Here is a 24,329-nt window from a genome sequence, read left to right on the forward strand (position 1 = left end):
GTAACCCTGGGGGGTGGACCTGGGATTTTAGAGGATGGGGGGATGCTCAGGGGTGTCAGCTGATAGTTAGAGGCTTCATTGTCACCTCTTGCTGACATATAGAAGGTGAGTGAGGGGCTTTATGTGAGGTGCAGGAGTAGAGGAGGCAGACACAGGAAGATGTGATGTGACATGTAGTTTGCATTATAACCCTGTTGGGGGTGCCTAACAAGACTGGCAGCACTTGGAAAAGATAAAAACAATCAATCAAAGAAGACAGTGGCAGGCCTAATGAGAAGGAAGCCTCCTCTAAATTAATGTTAATGAATGCAGATGCTGTGGTAGGCCTGAGGCTGTTGAAATACACACATACAAACAATAGAAAACTCAAAGACAATACGTGATGCTGAAGAACAAGGTGAAGGAGAACAGACTTACTCTGCAGGATATACTGGACCGCTTGCCCGTCAGGTCATATTTTCCTTTTAACTCTTTCAGCAGCTGCTCCAGGTGACTCTTCTCCTCTTTCCCGGTGTAGTCCGGGTCTAAGAGCACATAAGCCCGCCAGTTGGCGGAGTCGAACCCCCAGTGGACTGTCCGGTTCTCGAGTCTCTTGTGACTGTGGACCACAAACTTGTGAGGTGGGAACATGAGTCTGCAGTCCATGCACTGGATGCAGGCGGCACTGGGGCCGGCGTACAGTTCCGGGACAAACAAACCTTTACACCGGCCGAAACATTCGTGATAGACTTTGAAGCTCTTCTCGGTTCGCTCCAACTCCAGGGAGCCTAACTCCTTGTTGCAGTGAGGAGGGTAAGTGCCGCCGTAGATGAGAGCGTTGCAGAGGCGCTCAGCATCCGTCTGAGTGATCAGCCCGCAGGACGGAGCCGAGAAGGGCAGGATACCCACCACTTTGAGGATCTCCAGCTGGTCCGCCGTGCACCTGGAGCAGTAGATGTGCAGGTCATCGCACACCGAGTTGATCTGCTGGAGGGAAAAATCTCTCAGGACGCTGTTGAGGATCTGCGGCAGGCAGAGACGCTTCTCGCCGCCGACCACGAAGCACGAGATGGGCTCCCGCTCCAGGACCGTCTCGCACCTCTCCGTGGAGCGGTCGGACGGGATGAAAAGCGGACCAGACATTACCGGAGGTGTCTGAGCCGGCAGGGTAAGCATCATCTCCGCGGATTTACCATCTTTACCGAAGAGCGCGTCCTGGTGCCACCGAGCGGAGAACGCCGCCGGTCCGCCGAGAGAGCGCATGGAACTCAGATGAAACTGCTTCAGAGTTTGCTGAAGTCCGGGATGGGGCTGAAAGCTCGCGCCCTCCATGTTCGTTGCCGGCTTGAAAAGAGATTTCACAACTCAAAATGAAAGCTGAAATTGACTTATCGGATCGGGCGTGCTCAGCATCCGGCTACACGCTCAACAACGCGCATTTCCATGTCACCGGAGAAGCTTCCCAGCGCGTCCATTCAGAAAACTGAAGGCTGCTGAATTCACAGGGGCTGTTCCCGTAAGCAGACGCGATTAAAGTCGACAACTCCTTGACTCAAAAGTCGTATTATCCAACGCACAATCACCGGTTACTGTGTTTCTTTGCGCTCCTGCGGTTTTACGCACTCCTAATGTGCGCTCGAAATATGCCTCGTCTGCTCAGTCTGGCGTACTCTCAGTCTGTCTCCCCACTCACTCAATGTGTGAGTCTCTCTCTCTCTCTCTCTCTCTCTCTCTCTCTCTCTCTCTCTCTCTCTGTTTGTTTGTGTCTGGTTCAGTCATTGAATCCCAGCCAGGAATGTGACTGACTCCCCGGGCTGGCTCTTCTCTCAGCCAGCTGTCCCTCCCTCTGCTACATGGCAGCTGCACATTAAAAAAAGAAAAAAAGAAAAAAAAAAAAATCCCTCTGAACCGAGGGGAGGGTGGAGCTTAGGAAAATAGAGTTGATACTGGAAATATAAAAATAAACTTGAGCACTTCAAATGTTTAAGCCTTGCGGTTACGCACGTTTGTCTTTATTTAGGGAACTTTTTTGAATGTGTAAATTTAAACTGAAATGTAAAACATACCGTATATTTGCTAATGAAGATTAACCTGAAGCGGTAGACGCAGGTAGTGCTGTGGGGGGGCAAGTACATTAATAGTCAAGTACTGTACTTAAGTACATATTCGAGGTACTTGTATGCTTCCATAGACTGCATTTCAGGGGGAATTACTGTATTTTCACTCCTCTACATTTATTTGGCAACTCAAGTTCCAAAATTACTTTACAGATTAAGATTTAACATACAAAACAAGTCATCATCTTATCAAATATGTTGCAATGTTAAAGATAAAACTATCAAATAGTATCTGAATCAATTAAAATTAGCTCCACCTCCACCCACTACAACGGTAAAATGCCACTTGCACTTGAATGCATCGCCGTTGATAATCTAATAATATAATGTGTGATAGTATGACACTCAAAAGGATAATTTTTATTTAGTGAATACTTACTTACTCAATAACTTACTTCAATATAGGATCTTCACTTATAAATGACGTTAACCTCAGTGGATGATTTTAATTCGTCCTCCATCAATGAAAACATTGATCAAGACTTTTTTTTCGTGTTAATTCCACAGCCTTAGTAAACATAAAGCAAAACCTCAAACTGCCAGAGCAATAAAGTTTTTGCTACATTAACTAAATAGGCCATACATATACATATGCAACCAGTTATGCCTATCAGGTATACACTATATTTTCTGGGTACTCCAAACACATTTAATTATCTCTGTTTATTTATGAGTGTGTGTTATTCTTTGCTTTCAATGTGTGTAAAAACACAAATAAGGATTATTGTACCCATAACATAACTCCCAGAAGTTCCATTTTGGGCAAAATTATGAATCCAGCATACAAATATTGCTATTAAATTTCAATGAATTATGCTTTTAAGGGTAAACTGTAGCACCATTCAGTATCACACCATTGATTACACCTGGTCTCACTCATACACTGACGGTTATTCTACACTTAACGCCGCAACTTGGTCCTCCTGAAAAGCATAGCCTGTTAGATGCAAATACACATTTTGAAAAATCCTTCTTTTGTCTTTTACCTTTTCTAACCACTGGAGGGCGCTGAATATGAACCAATGAACGTTAAGACGCATGGAGACTGATGAAAAAAGCAAAGATGGTCACAGTGAGAAAAATAAAGAACAAACTAAACATCTAATTATATTTTATTAACTGTAAGCACAAAGTCAATATTCATCTCTTTCAGAATAAATACAGCTCTACCAAACTTACAGCATGCAATCCAGAAAATCATCAGAAAATGGAGTGATAACTTTTAATCTTGTGTTTGAGTGGCACCAGAAGAGCTTCACAGGTGACACATGGCCTTAAGGTTTAGTTTGTATTTAGTAGATGAACTTGCTTCTACTGATCTTGGCATCTCCGATGATGTCTGAGGAATAAACTCTGTTTCAGTGATGTATTAGAAACAAAACATAACATCTTGACATGATCCTGAATGAAAAAGAAAAACATTTATTCAACACTTTTTTTTTTTTTTCAAATATTACAACATAGTTTAAACATCTAAACACCTTTAAAAGTCCTATGAAGCAATGCATGTTTAATTATTAGTGTCAAATCCCATACCAGAACATCCAATACCTGACTTCTGGTTTTACTATTAGAGATTATAATTGATCCCAGTGTTACCAGTAGTGGACAATTCACATTGGACATGCATACAGAAGCCATTTTCATTTTAAAGAACCAGTTTGTTTAAGACAATAGATTTAAAAACAACATAGAAAAAGCATTAAACAGATATTACATCAAACATTTTTGGCCTCAGTGCATTTCTTCAGTTCTAAATCACAAAAAGGTTGCTGTACATCTGATGCTTAATACCACTTTAAAACCCCCCAGGTAATTCATTTCCCTTTTCCCCCTTCGAAACTCAACATATAGTTTAAATCTTTCCACAATTAATTGAACAACTCATCCGAATCAAAATACAGCGACAGCATTAATTCTCGGTAAGGTGAAAAATATTCAGAGATTGTCCATTACAGCACACAATTGACAATTAAATAAAACTGAAAGGCTGTCATATGTTTGAAATAAGTTATGACGTGATGTTTAAAACAAAATCTCAACTGACAGCTGATCCTTTCATGCAGACTGAAGTATGCATTGTAACAGAATAAATATGCCAATCACAAGCTTCAGTGACAAAGAGATTCACTCGAAATGTTCTCACTTCAGGAGAGTGTTTCATGTCCTCCATCACGCTGCTTGGAGCCACATTTAACCTACTTAATGCCAACTTTGAAAGTAGGATCTCAAAAGTGTTATCATTAGTCCATTTAACACAGAGATATTTTTATTCATCAGGAGCAGGCAATAAGTGAGAGACACTACCCTAATTCAGGCATCTTATTGTCATACTGCGGTGGCGGAGTGATGGGTTCGATGGCCACTGGATTCTGTGTGGGGCTGCGGATCTGGAGGCGGAAGTCCTTCAGGTGCAGTTTGTCTGATTTGATCCTCCTCACCCGCAGGGGCCGCAGTAGACGGCTGGCCCGGCTGCTGCTGCGGGTGGGCAGACTTGGGTTTGATGTGAGGCCAGGAGGGTCGGCAGGGGCCTCTGCGGCAGGTGGAGCGGGAGCTGGTGTGGGATCATTAAGAGGGGTGTCCTCGGTGGGGTTGCTAGCGGGCTCTGTTCCCTCATTTTCCACGGCAGCTATGATGTCCTCGTAGGACGGCAGCTGGGAGGTGCTTTGGCGAAGGTTGCTCTGGCGGACGGGGTAGTCGGTGCTGCCGACGACCTCCTCGTAGGTCGGCACGTTGAATGTGGTTGTGTCTGCAGCTCTGCAAAAGGAGAACCTCAGTGAACCTCAGACAAGACACATCAGAAAAAAATCGATCCTGCAATAACTCATTTTTTCCACTGTCCACTCCGGAGAAACGGAAAGACGCTGTGAATGCAGCAATGACACATGATCTCTTTTTACGTTGATATGATGAAGGTGTTCGCAAACAGTTGCATAGTCAAACATTCACCAGATACAGAGCAACTTGATCATTCAGCTGGAGTCATGTTAAAGCCATCTGATGAATGCAAGGCCAATATTCACTTTCTTAGCTCTGTTGTTGGTCTTCACCAAGTCCTGAGGGACACATGTGGCTTTTCAGTTGCTAAATGCTCCGTTATGTTCACCAGCTTTTCACTAACTGTGCATGTCTGCTGTTTGGTGCTGAACAGGTTGTGAACAGTCGGTTTATCAGAACTTGCTCTTTAAAACAGCTGTAATAAAAAAAAAAAATGGTGCTGTGAGAGCTGTGAGACTGAACAAAAAACAGCCACTTTAACTATTCTGCTCCTTATACAGCTTCTTATGATATCTCAGGATCTGAGTTTCTTAGCTGGATTTTGCTTTGTGATGATTTGCTTCTATGTGTGCATTATGACAATGAGCAGGGCCACATGATTGCTTAAATGAATATTATTTTTTTTAATATCAAGTTATGTGACAACAATTTGGGCTGTCTCATGAAGCAGAATTACTAATTTAGTTGGATCACTGCATTGAGTTAAATCAGCTCAGTTTACACAAATCTATGCTTGAGGCTACGACCAGATGGCACCAGAGTAAGGAATTTTGAAATCCTACACAAAGTGACTTTAAATATGGCAGTTTGAAAAGTTTCAAGACCTGGAAAGCAATAACTCTGTGTACCGCACATTTCCAAATATTTCAGATTGGAGTAACACTGGAAGCTGACAACACCTAAGTATAAACCAGAGATCAAAGTCATCACTCACGGCTCCTCCCCCGCCACGTGGTCCATGAAGAGGCCTCCTGTTGCCACTGGCTGGTTACTCTGGTTGCGTGCGTTCCTCTTGCTCCTCACACCGAGGCAAATGGATAAAAGCAACATGGCCACCCCAACTCCAACCAACACCATAGCCACTGTTGAAGACTTTGTCTTGTCTTTGTGCTCCTCCTCATCCTCATCATCCTTATGGGGCCCTGTGGTGTGGTTGCTTGACGTAGTCTCGGAGCCCTCTCCGTCCATCGGTATCACAGTCCACACAATCATGACAATACCCAGGGCGATGAGCCCCACTCCCAGGGCGCACAGGGCATAGTGAGCACCTGAGCCGGCGCCCGCTGAGCTGGAGGATCTGTTGGGACGGTTGTTGCCGCCACATATACCCCGACTGGAACACATCCCTGCAGGACAAACTGCAAGAGAAAAGACCACCAATACGGTGAGAAGAGAGATTAGAAGACATAACTTCTGAGCAGAAAACCGTCATACTGAAGACTGTAACACACTTCACGCCTCACTTTATTGGCTGCTATGCTAACTCTTGTGGTGTTTAGAGAGCTTGTTTTCTCTTGATTTGTACCTTTCTGACAAAGGGTTTTTATGTTGTAGACATTCTTACAACAGTCAAAGAAAAATACCTTTGAGGAAGTTATTTACTGTCAGAAAATGTGGTGTAATGTCAATGCCAAACAAAGGTGCATCAAAGTAAAAAAATAAATAAAAAAAACTCTGCATAATGCGGCTCTGGTAAATACTGAAAAATGATAATGAAAACCTTTTGGGAAAACAGTGAATGGTGCTTCCAAGATTAGGGGAATTAAGGTGTAGTTACAATAATCTCTCAGGTTTAATATTTTCAATACATGAAAAAAAAAAAACATCAGCTGAAGCTTCAGTGGAGCCGAGTGGAAATTCAGGCAAGCAGAGAAGTAGATTTAAAGTCACATGTAGGGCTGCAAATAATCATTTTCAATTACTCTGATAATGGGTGTAAGAAAATCTTTTTTTAAAAACATAAATGATGTCTGTGTCTCAGCATGTTATTCATTTCTGAGGAGAAAACTGAATGAAATTGTTCTTTTGAAAGGTTAGATTACCGTTTTTAGATATCATAATTTCAAAACAATCTCACAGGGAAAGAACATGGCGAAGACCTGAGCACAAGCTACGCACATCCACACAGGCTTCGCTCTCTGCTCAACAGAACAATGACCAAGCGTCAGGAAGAAGAAAACGCTGAATATGTTAAATATGTATTAAGTCTATATGATTGTTAAAAAACCAAACAAACATAATACAGATACAGAATTATGTAAAATGTTACTAATAACATCAGGAAAACTCATCTCAATGCAATTTTCACAGGACAAAATCTGCTCAAAATGAATCCAAAAGGCTCATTTTACACAATCTTCCTGCATTTATTGAGTTCACCGTTTGAGTTAATTGTTCATAAAATATCTCTAAAATACGTAAGTACGTAATACTTACTCAGGGGTCGTCAGTTTACTGAATTATAGAAAAGGGGTCCCTGAAGGAAAAAGATTGGGAACAACTCGACTAATCAATGAATCGGCTGTTTCAGCATAGTCACATGGTTACCTTGAACATGGACCTCTCTCTAACCGTCCATATCACGTTTGTCATTCTGTTTTCATGTCAAGCCCCGAAACACAAATTTGTCCTGAGAGCTTTTCAATCAGTACGACGACGACAGCCTCCTTCAGCAGTCTCACTCCCTCCGCCTCTCAGCCTCCGTCCGTGTGACAGCTTTCAGTTTGCAGCATGAGAATTGAGTCTTTCAATACGTTCATTCAAACGCTGTGTAACTCAGGCGCTGTCAGGGTGGATGTTATCTCTGGGACGGTCTATCAGGCTGGCACAGATACACGAGCAGAGCACCATCGCCAAACTAAGGAGCATTTTATTGCTGCAACAAATAGCTGCATCTGTGAATAAATTGGTTACTTTATGGTTTGTATACTCTTAAAACAGATAAAAGCGCAGAGTCTGCTAAATCTTTGAACAGCGGGGGTGAGAGAACAGGAGAGCAGGTTAACGAGAAAACGTGGAACGTGGTGAGAAAACTGGTTATGAGAAAACAACAAGTGCAATGGGAGGTCCACACATGTCTTAACATGACAAACACGAAGCTGAGCGAGCGACAGTATCTCTGAGAGCAATGACTCACACTCAGAGGAATGGAGTGACAAAAATGGTCATGGTGATGATTTTTGGCAGCGTAACTGCAGTACATACTCATTCATTGCATTCACTGTGAAACATAGAGTAAAAGACAATGGAGCAGATTGGAACTGAGATAATTCAGACCGAGACAGGCAGGGGGTCCACAGACTAGCATGAATGGGTTTTTTGTTTGGGTTGAGACTGTGTTGGAGAGGTGGTGATTCATTGAGCAGAACTGTACTCGTATGTGTTCATGCTATTGTGTTGTCACTTTATTGGATGCGTTTCTTCTTAGAAAGAGTGGGTTCTAACCTTTTCACCCCTTAGAACAAAGCAGTACCATCACTTAGAACCCTTCAATAAACGTTCCACGTCTACAATCTGCATTACTTCAACCAAAGAGTCATTTTTGCTCCTCAGACTGTTCCATTTGAATACTTTCTAGAGGGCAGAGGAGTAAGCAGAAATGGGATTGGGGGGGGGGGTCCTGATCTGCCAATTCGGGTACCACCGTTGCCTCATCTGAAATGTGCTCTACTGAAGTGAGTCGGGCGAAGACTTGGGTGAACGAAAGTCACTGTCAAGGGTTTCGAAACGTGCAAATAATGACAGGAAGTGTCCGTTAAAAAGCAAACAGTGGACTGCGGCTGTTAAGGTCCTGCATCTGGTCAACACCTGGTCAGCAACGATGTTTAGGTTGTGCTGCTGTGTTCGTAAGATGCCACATTAGAACTGAAGGTGCTGCTGTGAACCAAGTCAACAGGCTTTACCATCACACTGTAGTTCACACACTCACTGTACTGTTCCAACAGAATTCAGAACGAGTTATTACACGACGAGACAACATTTTCCTCTAATTAACCATCCACTGTCTGCGGTCATATGCACATGCTGCTGTGTTTGAAGCGTTCTGTGCCCTGAAACGCCCTCCACCATCAGTATCACTGCGGTCCTGGGCTGAAAATGATAAACGTTCAGGTTCATGTTCATCATGATGTTTGGTTAAAAAAAAATACATAAAGTTATCAAATTCCATACAAATCATGATCGCATCAGTATGATACATACATTTTGTGGTCTCAACATAAGCGGAGTGACAATTACCACAAAATTCAAAGATAAACATCAAAATATGTCGGTCTTGATCCTTTCTGTGATGATCAGTATTAAACCTAAAGCTTTTTACAACGATAGTGTTTTCATACATTAAAGAAGACATGTTCATAGTGTAGGGCAGGAAACGCTGCTTAAACTACAACTTCTATTAGCTTTGCATTTCAATGCTGAGCTCCTACAGTGTTCACATTTGAACTGAGCAACATAAAGAATCATAATGAAAGTTATCTATGCAGCACCTTCTGAACACAGTGCAGCTCAAAGGGCTGAAAACAAACACATGAAAGCAGAACAAAAATATTTGGAATGTCTTGAATAATAATAATATTCAAAATTGTGTAACAGTACAAATAATCTTTAACAACTGAAAGTGCTGAATCCCTCACAGTCACGATGCCTGACAGAGGTCTGTGGCCAACATGTCTATGTCAATAAACTGTGCAGAATTCAACATTACCATTTGCATGACTTCATTTTCCCATGCATCTGTCCAACAAGGGGTTCATTAGACAACACTGAATTTAACCAGCTCACACCTCATCACTATCCAGCCCAAAGAAGGTGATTTTCCAACCTGAGCAGATATCATGACATAGTGTATCAATATGTGAAGACCCTCTTCACTATTGGTTACATTTGTTTACTATGTTGCCCATTCTTGCTTCACATTGCATAATACTTAGTAAAACGCAGTTCAACTTAGGGCTGAACAATTAATCAAAACATTATCGAAATCACAGTATGGCCTATTGCGATATCTAATTTTTGATAAAGGTCAAATGTGTCACGACATATTACGATAAATGAAGCTACAGAGATGCTTCGGCTTACAAATCAAATTCTGCTGATGTAAGGGAAACATGCTCGTTTGTTACAGAGCCCAACAAAAGGCACATCGTTATTTCTGACTGTTTTCAGTGAAAATTAAATACAAAAATTACCATTCCCACTGAAACTGTGACTCATACCACAAAATATTCATTATTTGTTTTTTAAACTCTTGATTGCAGACTTATCTAAGACTAAAGTCTGTTTTCAGTCACCTCTTTTGATTGCAGGGCAGAATAATATGTGAACGCCCACTTTAGGGCAAATATTTGATGTGACACAGATGATAAATGACGCTGAGGGTTTGCTGGAAATGCAAGAAATATGCTGTTCAAACAAAAGTATGAAGCTTTGAGTTGAGTCTTTTGAAGCTCTGTTCTAAAGCGGTTAAACTGCATCAAACCATTGTTGCTTTTGTTAGACAAACATTTGTGCACAAGCGTTCGCGCTAACAATCACAGGGCTTTATTACAGAGCCATTCCAGTGTGCTCATAAAACAGATCAAAGTCTCAAAAACCAGTAAGTGAAATTTACCGTATATACAGCATCAGTTCAAGTTAGTGAATCGGAGAAAACCTCTTGGATCCAGAATCATCAGGACCCCACCTGCTGCTGCTCTATTCTCAGGACAGGATGGACACAGGTGGCCAACACTGACACACGAACTGGTGTACTTTTATGATTTAAAGGACAAAGACTTTCAAGCGTGTCACCACGTTGCCTAAATACCAATTAATCAGGCCAACCCTTCATCCAAAAAAAAAAAAAGAAAAGAAAAGAAAAACACACCCTGCAATTTAGCTTCAGTCACTTTGTCCTGACAAAGAAATGATGGGATGGGCAGGAAATATATACTGTACATACAAAAATATACTACAGGAGTCCTGAATGCTCTATGTATGTAAGGAGCCGTTAAACAATTGAATCACGGGTTTCCTCCTCTTCCATTTAACTTTTAACGTTTAATTTTTAATGTTTAACTTTGCACCACTTCAGCTTTTGCTCATCTAATGGCTCTTGGACAGTGAAATGTTGGCCTGCACACTCTGTCTCTGTTACAAAGGATGACACTTAGCAATATGATGCATACTGCTAAATGTCAGCTGAGTGTGTAACTCCTTGAAATAACTGTAACTAACTATACACAGCAGTGACAGGGAATAACTTGATATTACTGTCTATCGATTTTCAGTGGAATCATAATGTGGCGAGAGGATCACACTGTTTTTCTTTTATAAAGTAAAGTTGTTTGAATGAACGATTTCACGTTAAGTGTAAGTGAAAACTACAAAAATAATTTCTGGAGGTTGACAGAACAATCTCAGCTCTGGAGGCGCTCAGTATTTTGGACTATTGCATTTACTATTATTATGACTCCAATCCCAATCATTTCATGAGCATTTACAGCACTTTTACTGATGTTATTATCTAAAGTGGAAACAGACAACTTTTCAGCCCCCCCAGCGTTTCCATGTGGTCTTACTGTTGGCAATGAAAGACGACCCGATCGCTCTCTGCTTTCCTCAGAGCCCAGTAACTCCAAAAACAGAATAAACAGCATTTGTTTCCAATTTGCCCCAAGAAATGATCAAACCACTTTGGAAAGCAGAGAAAAGAGAGAAGGATGTAGACTGAAGCCGTAAAGACAAAGTGCCATAATTTTCAATGGAGTAATAACATAGTTTGAGTAACTACAGCAGGGGTTGGCGGGAGGGAGTAGAAAAAAACATTAAGAGAAAAAAGCTTAAGTTTATTCATTCATTCAGTCTATAATGGAGACGTGGAAGCAGATGGAAACGGTAACAGCCTTCACTTTCCTGGGAGATCATAGCCGGTGGCGGCAGAATTACACAGCGAAAGCAAGGCTTATATGGAACCATTGCGAACACAGATGGTGTCATTATTCTATAGCCATTTCACTGTGCAACCACCATTTACTTCATAATGATAAGTTAAGGCAAAAAAAAAAAAAAACCTTGTCTATTTCCAGTTTAAGTGAAACATTTACATAAGTTGCTTATCCCTTTACCTCGGGGCAATTTTAGTTCCTTCCTACTGTGGGAAGTGTAACAGCAAAGTGGAGAGTCTGACAAAGTGAAACTGGGTGTTTCACTGTCCTGTTGGTGCAGATTAATGAAGATTTATTCGAAGACAAACCAGCCTGCTTATTAATCACAGACAAAAGTGACTGGAGAATACTAGCCACCCACCCATGCTGCATACATGTGTCGTACTGTGAGATATTATTGGGAAAATATTCTGATTGATATCGTGATGCTGATTGCAGAGTATGAGATGCTGTGCAGAGGTACAGGGATGCGCTGAGCTGATACACTCTGATCAGCAGTACTGACTTCATTAAAAGGATCAAACATCAGCTCTGACAAGACTGATCCACATGTAAAGTGCTGTCTTTGTCACTGTCATTGTACTGCCATGAGTCACATTCATTAATCCATCGACTGAGTTTTTAGTGCTACGCTGATCCCTGGCCTCAGGTTAACTTACATAAAAAATTATTCCAGTGACACAGATTTTAAATGTGTGAAAAAGGGAGCACTGCTGTACTGGAACCAGTGAGAGGAGAGAAAACAGCTGTATCAGTGCACATGTTTTAATCTCAGATATATGATGATTTCTGTCATTTAGGCACCCTACATGTACTGGTTCACCATCATTATCAAGGCCAAAACAATGTGGCAGGATGGTATCATGGAGCTGTTTTCTGCACGCTGACCTCCTGTGTGTCTCTAATGGCTGCTTTTCTTCCTGTGCAACGAGACACACATCTTGAGCCTTTCTGCAGGGTGCTGTACGGTGTGCATGGGTGTGTCCTGTTTAACATCAGCACACTTCCACCATTACAAAAAAAAAAAAAAAAGCAGTCTCTCTTATTACAGTCACAGGTCTAATTTATGCTTCTATCATCCTGTTATATGGGTATGGGTATAATAAATGCCATTAAATGTTATTGACGCAGGAAAAGAGGTTCAAAGTGTGTGTGAGTGTGTGTCCGTCCTTCAGCCGGAGCGCAGCCAGCACTTTCATTGTTTGTGAAGTAGGAAGGGACCTCAGAGGGAGGACCGGCCCCCTCACAGGAGCCCCGTCTGAACTCAAACCCGCACACAGCCCCGAATAAACACCTCACAGAGAGACATTTACGGCCCATCTGCCGGTCCTACTTTCACTCATGACTGGGCTTGGTCTCGCTCTGGAGTAGGAGATCAGGAGGAGGCCTTACCTTTTCACCGCTCACTGCCACAGGACTTCCCTCTTCATCGGTGAGTTACCTGAATCGCGCAGGTGTTTTCAGGAAGATCACGGGGAAAAAGAGGCAGACGGCATAGACGCGACAACAGGACGCCTTGTTCACCTGAACTTTCTGTTTGTAAAAATCACACAAGCGCTTTTTTTTCTTTTTTCTTTTGCTACCACGACAGATAACAGAATTGTTCAGAGGAACTTTGTTCGGGTTCCAGCCGCGGGGACACCTCCTCTCTGCGGCTTGTAAAGTGCGTCTGTGACCTGGTTTCCGCTTGGTCCTAGCGCTGCTCAGGTGAGCTTCCTGTGAGGACAAACGAGCGGGACGAGGACACACCCGGAAACGCGGTTAACGCTGTGGGTGACTTTCAATTGGCCAGAAAAGGGGACTAACAATTATCTGAACTCATTCAGAATCTCTCTGACAGAAAAAAATATTGTTATTGTTATTGTGGCTGGAACGATTATTTTATCGATTAATCAGTTTGGTCCATGAATGTGAGAAAACAATGAAAAATGTCAAACATATTCCAGAGCAGAGGGGACATCTTCAGTTTGTTTGTTTGTTTACCCAGAAATTCAGTTTATTATCATATAAGACAAATAAATGCAGCAAATCCTCACCCTATTACTCAAATTGTCAGTTTAATTCAATTTTCTGAATAGTTGTCGACTAGTTTTCATTCGCTGCACGGCATTTCAGCGCCAATGATGATTGATTAAATGTTGTTAAATTAAAAATAAAGGCAACCCCCTTTGCAAACAGGGTCTTTGATTGTCATGTGCAGCAGAGGAAACTGTTCAGGGTTCAGCTGAAATTGGAAAGGCCTTATAGGATCATCATAATCTCACTTTAAGGCTCACAGTCTTCCTCAGCAGATGAAGTTGCGCAGTAGTAGCAGGTGTAGATGCTCATATTCAAATTTCAGTTTTCCCACCTCAGTCTAATCAATCATTTACACGAAGTCCTTAAACTGCTCAGAAAAATAGGAAATTTGAATACACATTTCTATGACAACCTGGCAAACTGCTGAGGAAGATCATGTGATTCTTTCCAGAGTCTTCATTGGATAATAGCTTAAGTCTAAGCTGATAAAATAATTTCATCCTGCGTTAATGTGTGAACAGATATTTTAATGCATTTGTCCTGATAAACAACAATAACAGGCCTGCGTTGTATCTGGAAGTTGACAATAATTTCACATTTAATGTTGCCACACATGAGAAGCTCTGACAGATGTGTGAAGAGAGACAGCAATTGTCAAATGAACACAAACATCTGAGTTTCTGTTTCTGTACAGGTTTGAACTGATCTAATCTTCCCGCTTAAACAACTTTGCTTTTGATGACTGAAGGAGACGCCCAGAAAGAGGCAGACAAACCTGTTTTCTACTATTTGGGTTGACCTCAGGCTTTCAGCTGTGCACCATGTGTGTTTTCATGCTCAGGAACAGCAAAGTGTATCCAACTGTGAGTTATAAAACATGATTGAACTGTACAAAATATACCCTTACATTCTCTCCATTGAGCTCATAATATAAGTAACAATATTGGCTTTTTTTCAGTGCTTATACAGTATAAACATGTGGAGTCCATTTGCTTGAATTTTTCACTCTCAAAACCCAACATTCAGCTGGATGTTTTATCTGCGTATCACCTACGCAGGATAATTTTTTTCAATAAATTCTATCAATATTTACAGTCAAATGAAAAGCGAAGTGCTTTAAATAAATGATTGCGTAACACTGAGAAGTTTTACCAGAAGTACAGAATTCATGTTAAAGATTGTCTTTGTGTGCTAGAATGAGCAGTACCATAAAGGCTGTACCTCTTGGTCATTTCTGTGACAGATTTAACTCAGTCACATGTCCAAATTTCATCCATTATAATGTTGTCTTAAACTAAGGTCTATTAGAGGAATAATAACAGTGACTGTGATGACAAACTTGCCTGGACAAGGAAACGTTCAGAGGAGTTTTTAGCCAAAAACAACATCAGACAACAGTTGAGCTCCCCTCAGAAGAAGAATAGCAGATATGTGGCAGTTAAAAGTACATTTTTTTCGCTTCACCTCAAGCAGAATGAATCATGTGCTTACATGTGCAACAGCGAAAGGTAATTAACTGACACGTTAGAAACAGTTGAAAAAGAAGAGCGGTAAACATCAGTGCTGCAAGACCTATTTCATATAAGGCATCAAAGGAGAACAACACCGTGTTCAGTTACATTTGTTGGTTATTCTTAAAAAAATCATCTTCCTATTCATTATATTTACAACAGCTCCATCAGGTCTCTGTTCAGAAGATGTGTTATTCTTATATTGGCCAAAATGGTAATAGGTTTGAATGATTAAATTAAGTGGTATATGCCTTTAAGACAACTTCCTCTTAAAAGTCCGGCATAGCTGAGCGTAGGTCACTCTCAGTAGCAAACCGCTATTATACAATTACAATGTAAACAATAGTGACAAGGTGAGCAATGTCGATGGCTGAGGCTGGTTCAGACGTTGGTGATTTCAACACTCTTGTAGGTGTGCACTGGGCTGCCTTTGGCCCGGGGAACGGCCTGAACTCTGGCCTCTCTGGGCAGAGAGCCGCAGCTGCCGTGGAAGCCCAGACCTCGCTCCACAGAGTGGCTGTTCGCACGTAACCTCAGGGGACTCTGGGAAAATGAAAAGGTGTAGAACAGAGAGTGCAGTTTCTTTTAAGACTGTGAATCCATAATAAGACATTGACCTTTTTGGAAAAAGAAAATCAAACACGATCGTCTGAGAATAAAGGGAAACTATTCAATTTTATGTTCCTGCACATGAATAAAGTCACAGAAAAAACATAAAAACAACTTTTCAACGTACACACAAGACTTTATATTCACACTGTAACATCAAGCAATCAAACAGATTTCTGAACATTGTGATCCATCTAAATTCCTCTAATTAAACTTATTCTCCCTCTTCGACATCACATTTGACTCTTTTGTGTGACTGCTGCCCGTGTAACACCTCGACATCTCTTTACACAAAGAATCAGGTCACAGTAAGGAAACAAGACTATCGAAAACGAACAATTATAAAAGGAGAATAATTCAGAATAAAAGAATTATTCAGCCGTAGAGCGGCGTGATTGTGTCAGCGCTTCATAACTGTGGGCTTTGAATAGTTTTGTCATACAGAATAAGAGTGAATGAGAAGAATAAGAAAATTACACATGTGAAAAGCGCAGCACTGCATTTCAGCTGTTATTTGACAGGTTAAGACTGGCAAGTGGAGAGAGGAGTACAGCCAGAATCAACCCAGGGACACTGGACTTAAACATGGGACATGTCTGAGAAAACTAGTCCACGAAGACACCCCCAGAAAGACATATAAGTACAGTATATGTAGGCTAAAATGTCCGGTGATCCTGCATAAAATCAATGTCCGTAATAGCCAACCAAGCACTGGCCAGTGAAGTAACAGTCCACCAGTCTGGAACTCTGTCTAACTGTGTTTTGCAACACGTGCAAATGTTGAAATATGAAGCAATATGTTTCAATAAATTTATGATTATTTACGCCTTCCTCAGGAGAATACTGGACATCTGGTGGAGAGACAACATAAGCAACATGGACACGTGGAAGAGAACAAGCTGTATCCCACTGACACATAAATTCAAAGGAGAAAGTGGAGTTGGATTAGACTCAGAAAATCTGCCATAAGTCCAGGCAGAGCTGTCTGAGAGGGATCAACTGGGGAGATCTTAAAAGAACTGGCCAGTTAGGTGAAGAGCATTTGTCAATGGCATGTGCTCCCTGGAGGAGCAAAGGGCTTAAGTAAAGCAATTATGTTGCATAAATCTGAGTGTGAAATAATACCTTGACTGATCTTCTCATAGACATCCTCTCCTCAGCAAAGCGGTTAACAGCCACAGGTGAAGAGGAACCGACAATCTCACTGCTCTGCTCTGCACTGCTGAGAACACAAGACATATTCATTTATGTGCATGATGTTAAATAATCACATTTATTTTCACGGGACTCACAAGAACATGTCACATTTAAAGACAAAAAATAACTGGAGAGGATATAATGGAGGAGTTAAGAGAGTCTAAGGGTTTTTAATCTGCACCTGTGAGGGACGGCGAGTGACTTCATCTCTTCATACAGGTGCCGGTGCAGCATGTGTTTGTTGCTGGGGATCCCAAGAGCTTTGGCCATGGCGTCTGTGTCAAAGGACGGGTCCAGAGCCATCACAGCTCCATGAATGCCTTTACCCTGAAGATTGTCTGCAAACTCCTGAAGAGCACGACACAAACGAATTCAGCCATGCTCAAGCCTTTGAAAAAGACTACAACAAATAACTGTTTGTCTCCAGAGTCCCTGCTGCAGTGGCAAGGCACCAAAGCTCTCATTATTTCTGAGGGAGTCTTAGACAGTAGTGGTGGTGGTATCTGGTTGCAATCTGCCCTGGAAATCTCCTGAGCAAAGGGAATACCGTCACTGACCTCCCACCCACCTTGAGGTCTATGTCTCTGATCCACTTCATTACTCTGTGACATGTCCAAACAATGGGGTCCCGGTCTTGGTGCTCACATTTGGCCCGCCGTACCTGCAGGGCCTGCAGAAAACACAACGCACAGATAACTGCGCAAGCACTTATGAGGCACAGAGAGAGGTCAGGGAAGGATGAGAGCTTGCTGAGATAATCCAGCAGCAAGGATTCTGTGTGCCTCAAGCGACGGTGCATAATAATGGACATCACATGCAGTTTTGTCCAGTCCAGTAAAACTTCATCCATTGATTTCATCACCTTCTCATGTTAATGTTAACCTGGAATCTGACCTCTTTATCAAAGCTGAGAATCTGCAGGAGCTGGATTCCCAGGAGTAGACTGGTCTGGTGGTACTGGTCGCTGATGTTGAGGTATCTCTCCAGGTCTCTACGGCTTAGAGAGTTCAGCACTCGCCCGTCCACTAAATGAGTCTGGAAGGTCTGGGAGTACTGGGGCAACCCCACGTCACTCAGCCATGACGTTGCAACCCAGTGATGGTCCATCTCTGATGCTTTTGATAATCTAGAAGAAGATAAGACGCTGACGATCAGTTTACATGTTCTCAGATCCTCAATTGAGTAAAAGCAGCAACACTGTGAACACACACTGTGAAAATAACTAATTACAAGCTGAAGTCCTGCATTCTAAACATTTCTTAAAGTGTTATTGGCAACATGTCCCAAGAGTTGAAAGTTAAAGCTCTCAGAATGCATAAAAATAACAGTTTTTTCGAGTGTCTTGTTAGCTGCGGCTCACCCTTGGTCCCCTTCAGCTCTCCTGTAATCCTCAATGGCCAGTCTTAATTTCCTGCGATGAATGGGGTTACTGATGCCCAGACCCAGCTCTAAATCCTCATCAGTCAGGCCGAGCAGCACCTAAAGAACAGAAATCCAGTCATGAATATGCCCATCTGCTAAAATCATAGCCCTCCTCTCAAGCACAAAACAAACAGCAAAAGAACCACTTGTGCCAAAGGTGTACCTTGCCACTTTTGACGTTTTCAGAGCAGGCTCGGGTGTACATGGGCATTCCCATGACAACTTCCAGCCAGGCCTGGACTGCACCTGCCCTCCACAGTGACATGCATGTGTTTCGAGTGAGCTCCGCCTGCTGGAGGCGGTCCAGCTGCTCCTCTCCGTCAGACAGGCTCTGCTGTGTGAGGCTGTCAGAGTCTGGATTGGTCAGGAGAAGTTATGGTGTGGCATACAGGAGGGGGTTCAGGGTCAGAGGGATATGGAAATCAAAAAAATGACTCGTCTGGAGACGGATTAACATCAAAATCAGAGGGTGTTTGCAGTAAAAATACATCCACCTTCACATCAGAGTAACAGCACGTAGCAGCAATTTAGATGCTAGACTAAAATATCAGATTCTCTTTTGTGTATCAATAACACAAATACAACTTTCTGGCTTCTCCTTGTGTTTACTAATGTAAATCAAGTCACCAGTTATCAATCAACTAGATGAAAAGTAGTTTCAAGCCTTTCTTTTGTCCCAATATGGGGAAAAAATATTCTGAAATTGCACTGTATGGCCAGTAGATGGAGCCAGATTAACACACTGGTGCTACTCTTCCTATGTCTGTGAACGAACCCTGCTGCAGTAGATGGAAATAGCTAACAAGGTTTATTTTAAAAAAAATAAACAAAACTCCATGGCTGAGTGCATCTAAACCTGAAATAGTGTTAAAATTCAGAAAATATACAACCCATTCATTTCTTCTCATGAGAGTGACGCAGCCACACTGTGTTTAGTGAAGCTGTTAAAATACTTCAGTAGCTATCTGATGATTATGAGGGGACTTAAGACCATTAGGATAATGTATTAGAGACACAGGGATTATTCATAAAACATCATGCTCCTGCACATTAACCGCCCATCTCAACAACAGGAAAACACTGATTCATACTGAACCGACGAATCCAGGATGAACCCTGCGTGTTTACCTGATTCGTCCCCACATGCTGACAAAAATGCTGCATGCAAAGTCCACCATCTCTTTCAAAAGAGTTTCCACAAAAAAAAAAGGACACAAACTTGAATTTGTCCAATGGACTTGAGTGATATGAATAATCCCCCGAGTGCAGAAACAGACAGCTGGTAATCACAGATGAGGAGTTACTCACTGGCAGGAGAGAATTGCCATTAGAAATGGCAGGAGGAGAGGGAGAGACACGTTAGACTGGGACACAAGAACAAGATTACTCATGGAACAGAAAACTGCCACATAGGATGTATTCAGTTACTAGTTTTATTTTTAAAATAAGATTTCATTTCAATTATAATTCATTTTGAAAATGCTAAAACTTCCTCAACATCTGGCTGCAACAGCTGCAGCAGATAAATATTTGAAGTTAACTCTGGTTTGTCTGTCTTTTTTTTTTTTAAATAAAATACTTCAATAGATTTAATCTTTTATGCAACATCTTCTAAATTACAAAGCATTTAACATAGAATTATTAGAGCCACATTTGCAAGAAATGAGGAGGGATTCTACAGAAAGCAAAACAAAAACAGCAAAAAAAAAAAAGTCAAAATAAAAGGGACCGTGCTTTCAAAATGCAAGGAGAGATAACTCGGTAAAGGGAAACACAGGAGAAACACAGGATTGTGGAGATTATTAATTTGACTGGCAATGAATGGACATCTAATCAAAGCAACACAGAGGGATCATGCACGTGTTTAATGCGCATTCCTTCGTCACATGTTGGCACATGTTAGATAGCTCTCAGTAAGAAATGAGTCAGACACAAACAATGTTAGGAGGCTCGCGCTAACAGTGACAGAATGATACGCAGATTTCCTAAAGATGAGTGTTTAACCTTTGGCACTTGCACATGGTTTCGACAGCAGATGAGCAGTGTGCCTGAATGTGCATCACTGTTCATTTTTTGTTTGTGCATTCAGGTCTGTGCAATTACATTTTTTAAGGAAGACTGACTCTAAAGCCCTCGTTGGCCAGTCGTTAATTATAGTAACTCAGTATATCGCTTTCTCGCATAAAATGGATGAGGAGGCCTTCAAAAAGAAAAAAAAAAAAAAAAACAAAACTACCTGCCGCCCACGTTGTCATCTGCTTTATCAGAAAATACTGTGAGGCAGCAATTATAAAGTAAACATGATGACCAAGTACTGTTTTTCATATCAGCAAGCAATTTGAAACAACAAAATTTGGCCAATTAAACTCCGAGAGATAAAATGTTTGACGTTGATCAGGTAATATCTCCTCTTTCATTATAAGAAACGGGCCAAGTAAGATTGGGAATAAGAGGAAACTATGAAATCAATGTCGCAAAGCATGATAGAAGCAACTGGAAAGTAACAAAAGCCAAATGACATTTACAGTAAAAACACTAGTTTCACAATAACTTCTATTTACATATGAACAGCAGTCCTTCAAGTCTCCAGTTATAAAAAAAACATAAAACATTAAGACATTTGGAAGATAATACAGCATAAACATGTCTACACATAATAATAACCCCAAGTATATATATTTATATGCATGTAAACATATATACATATGCATACATGTACATCTATAAATATATATCTAATTTACAAACATACAATTTAAGGGTAATATACTGTACATTTATGGGCATAGCAGTCTCTTTTAGGCTTTTCTTTTAAAATTTAACCCCCTCCCCCCTCCAGACAATCCCACACACAAAACACTCTTTACACACAGTTAAAGCCAGGTGGATATCCAAATTTAACACACAACACACTCACTCACGCACACACACACACACACACACACACACACACACACACACACGTTCACACTCTCAGCATCACCAGTCGGCATCCTCCTCTATGTAATAATCAGGGGTGGCTGTACCATCAAACAGGCCAGGATCCAGTGACTTGCGCTGCTTGCCCCGAGCGAACACCCGTGACAAGGATCCCAGAGTCATCTTCTCCTTCTTCTTCTTACGCTTCTGGTCCTCCAGGTCCTCCATGGACTGAACGGGGCAGAGGAGACAGGAAGCTTGGGTTTGTCCTCTATTGCAGCTGAGTTAAAGCAGTAGTTCAACATTTTGGGAAACATGTTTATTTACTTTCTTGCTCAGAGTCATGTGAGAAGGTTGATACTCTCATGTCAGAATGATAAATATGAAGCTACTGCCTGCAGCCAGTTAGCTTAGCTTAGCATAAAGACTGGAAACTGTGACTCTATCAGAAGGTGACAAAATCTACCTACTGCTTGTAAAGCATGCTTTAAAGCAGGGGCTGGTTTAGAAACCTTTGAACGAGGAGGCCAGACAGGGGCACAGTTTTTAAGAAGGGGGTGGGGGGGGTGGGGGGCACATATGTAAAATGATTAAAAATGTGTTAGGACTCCCTTTCTCTCATTGATTCAGTGTAAAAAAATTGCTGCATAATAATAAACTATTATAAATATTGTAATATGAACAATGAATGTCAACAAATAGGTGCTATCTGTAACTCCAAGTGGGCGGATTATGAGAAAATGGTCCCCTGGACAAAGACATGTAAAAAAAAAACAAAAAAAAAAAAAAACTGATGCAGCTGCATTGTTTGTTCTTGTTTTATGTCTCTTTGTGGTTGTTTTTCACGTCTTTGTGATTGATTTTTGTCTCTGTGGTCATTTTCTGTCCTTTTACAACAAGATGTGAGCAGTCACTTGATGCAGAGATTCTGGTCCACGGGTCCTACAGGCCTGTGTCTGCTAGTACCTGGTACCTCGCAAGTAATCCATCCTTGATACTGAGAAGCCAACAACCTATCACCTCTGACTCAGGTAGGAGGGGGCACCAAGAAGGGGTAGTGCCACCCCTCGCAACCCATCTGGCCCCAACCCTGATCCTAAGCTTACTAATTTATACATTACATCTAGTACAAAAAGGTCCAGGTGAGAGGTGCTGGTAGGTGGGTTTTGTCACTGTTTGACAGAGTCTGGCTCACTGTCTCCTGCTGTTTAAGTTAACTGGCAGCTGGCTGTAGCTTCATAACTTGCAAACAGGCATGAGAGTGGTGTCAATCTTTTCATCTAACTCTCAGCAAGCAAACAGATAAGCATGTTTCCCAAAATGTCAAACTATTACTGTAGTTTAACGTGACTTAAATGCAAAATAACATCACCACCATCACCAAGCAGGCAGGCTGACACCCAGCAGGCCGACAGAACAGAGGGACAGACACAGACAGGAGAGGACAAAGAGGAGGGAGGTACTTATAGAAAATTGTGGAGGTGTGATTACTTGGTCGAGGGGGCCAGGCAGCTCTTACATTGCAGAGGGAGTGGGTCCGGTGACGGGGTGAGTTGATGTCACTGGGAGTGGATGAGCGATCCCCGTCGGCCGCTGAGGCGTCAGAGATGACAGAGGGTTGGCGAGAGTGGCAGGGGCTGATCCTGACCACAGCTGGATGCACCACACACACAATACATACACACATATATATTCACACAAGTTGAAAATATGCCACGGTAAGTTCGAGAAACCTCCAGGAAACCCTCTGTTAGTATGTTGAGTCTGTAAAAGCAACACCAAGCAGCAGCGCGGGCACTGAGAGGCAGAGCAGATACGAGAGCCTACCCTGTCTGTCCGTGGTGTGTCCGTGGTAGAGGGTCTGTTGGCTCTGACGGATGGCGGCAGTGAGCGGCAGGTCGGCCTGCATCACCCACTCCTGACTGCCGTTCACCACGGGCTCTGTGGGCATGGCCAGTGAGTGGCGCTTCGGTACGTCTTTCGTCAGCGTGGCCAGAGACTGCTTCGCCTGAGAAACACACAGGAAACAGAAAGTGAGAATGAGCTGAAAGAAACTGAAGGAACTTCCATCAATACACACAATGTTTTCATCTTAATTATTTCTGATATGTGTTTTCTTATCTATGTATTAAAGCTACAGTAGGCAGAATTATTTCATCATAATCTTGGTTGAAATAATTTTGACCATTGGATGCCACTAACAGTACTTAAAGGTCCAGTGTGTAGGATTTTAATGGTGTCTAGCAATGAGGCAGCAGACTGCAGCAAAATGAATACACCTCACCTCACCCACACCTACGGCAGCAAAAGGCACATTCAAGAGGGAGTGTTTGGTTTGTCCATTCTGGGACACTGTAGAAGTGCAGTGAGAGGTGGACGGTTTTGCATTGTGTATACTTCCAGTTTCCTTTGTGTATGGAATTTCACATATAAACAAACACATGACTGTGACTCATGTAAGCACTGCAGGCGTGCATGAACTGAATACAGGATCTTTACATGTGAAGGATAAGATGGCAATATTTTATTTTTTGTCATTGCCAACAAATCCCATGAAAGGACCAAAGCAAACAATTGATCCTGCAAGTACCATCTGTGTAGCCAAAGCCTGATAGAGCTTATTACTGTGTGTTATAGAGCTCCATTTTTGTTCAAAGACTATCAAAAACTGAAGTTATTTTGAGTCAGTGCCACATTCAATGCCCTGCTGCTGTGGATACTCACACAGTAACAAATGTGTATTCATCCGCCACTGAACGTAGTTCCCAACAATACAGTTGGCTGAGTGATGTTTGCTAAAAACTGCAGTGCCCGACTGTTTTAGGACAATACTTGGTAAAAAAAAACAAAAA

The 24,329-nt window shown here is 41.9% G+C and overlaps 3 protein-coding genes across 8 annotated transcripts in view; all 3 read right to left on the reverse strand.

The window, feature by feature from the left end:
• skib (v-ski avian sarcoma viral oncogene homolog b) overlaps positions 1-1,663 on the reverse strand; it is a 32,971-nt gene extending 31,308 nt beyond the window's left edge. Inside the window, exon 1 of the mRNA XM_076760547.1 lies at positions 418-1,663. Coding sequence (XP_076616662.1) covers positions 418-1,311 — 894 coding nt within the window. The 5' untranslated portion in view covers positions 1,312-1,663. The remainder of the gene's footprint in view (positions 1-417) is intronic.
• A 2,736-nt stretch (positions 1,664-4,399) lies between these two features.
• On the reverse strand, positions 4,400-13,263 carry tmem51b (transmembrane protein 51b). Its single transcript, XM_076760612.1, has 3 exons — positions 13,193-13,263; positions 5,809-6,232; positions 4,400-4,853 (listed from the first exon to the last, which is right to left on the reverse strand). Exons 2-3 carry the CDS (start codon positions 6,216-6,218, stop codon positions 4,400-4,402), a joined length of 864 nt encoding a protein of 287 aa, XP_076616727.1. The 5' UTR covers positions 6,219-6,232; positions 13,193-13,263.
• Positions 13,264-14,399: 1,136 nt separating this feature from the next.
• The window catches only part of kaznb (kazrin, periplakin interacting protein b), a 111,334-nt gene continuing 101,404 nt past the window's right edge, over positions 14,400-24,329 (reverse strand). For 3 of the 6 annotated variants that reach the window (XM_076760559.1, XM_076760574.1, XM_076760584.1), the window contains 10 exons: positions 23,305-23,485; positions 22,997-23,130; positions 21,585-21,708; positions 18,722-18,912; positions 18,497-18,615; positions 18,031-18,262; positions 17,705-17,806; positions 17,318-17,484; positions 17,065-17,161; positions 14,400-15,873 (listed from right to left, as the gene is read on the reverse strand). In XM_076760559.1, coding sequence (XP_076616674.1) covers positions 15,712-15,873; positions 17,065-17,161; positions 17,318-17,484; positions 17,705-17,806; positions 18,031-18,262; positions 18,497-18,615; positions 18,722-18,912; positions 21,585-21,708; positions 22,997-23,130; positions 23,305-23,485 — 1,509 coding nt within the window. In that variant the 3' untranslated portion in view covers positions 14,400-15,711. Of the gene's footprint in view, positions 15,874-17,064; positions 17,162-17,317; positions 17,485-17,704; positions 17,807-18,030; positions 18,263-18,496; positions 18,616-18,721; positions 18,913-19,977; positions 21,709-22,968; positions 23,131-23,304; positions 23,486-24,329 lie in introns of those variants that run through there. The other 3 variants (XM_076760566.1, XM_076760592.1, XM_076760599.1) reach the window with 3 other exon arrangements.

Source organism: Chaetodon auriga, chromosome 2 (genome assembly GCF_051107435.1).
Source record: "Chaetodon auriga isolate fChaAug3 chromosome 2, fChaAug3.hap1, whole genome shotgun sequence".
NCBI lineage: Eukaryota > Metazoa > Chordata > Actinopteri > Chaetodontiformes > Chaetodontidae > Chaetodon > Chaetodon auriga.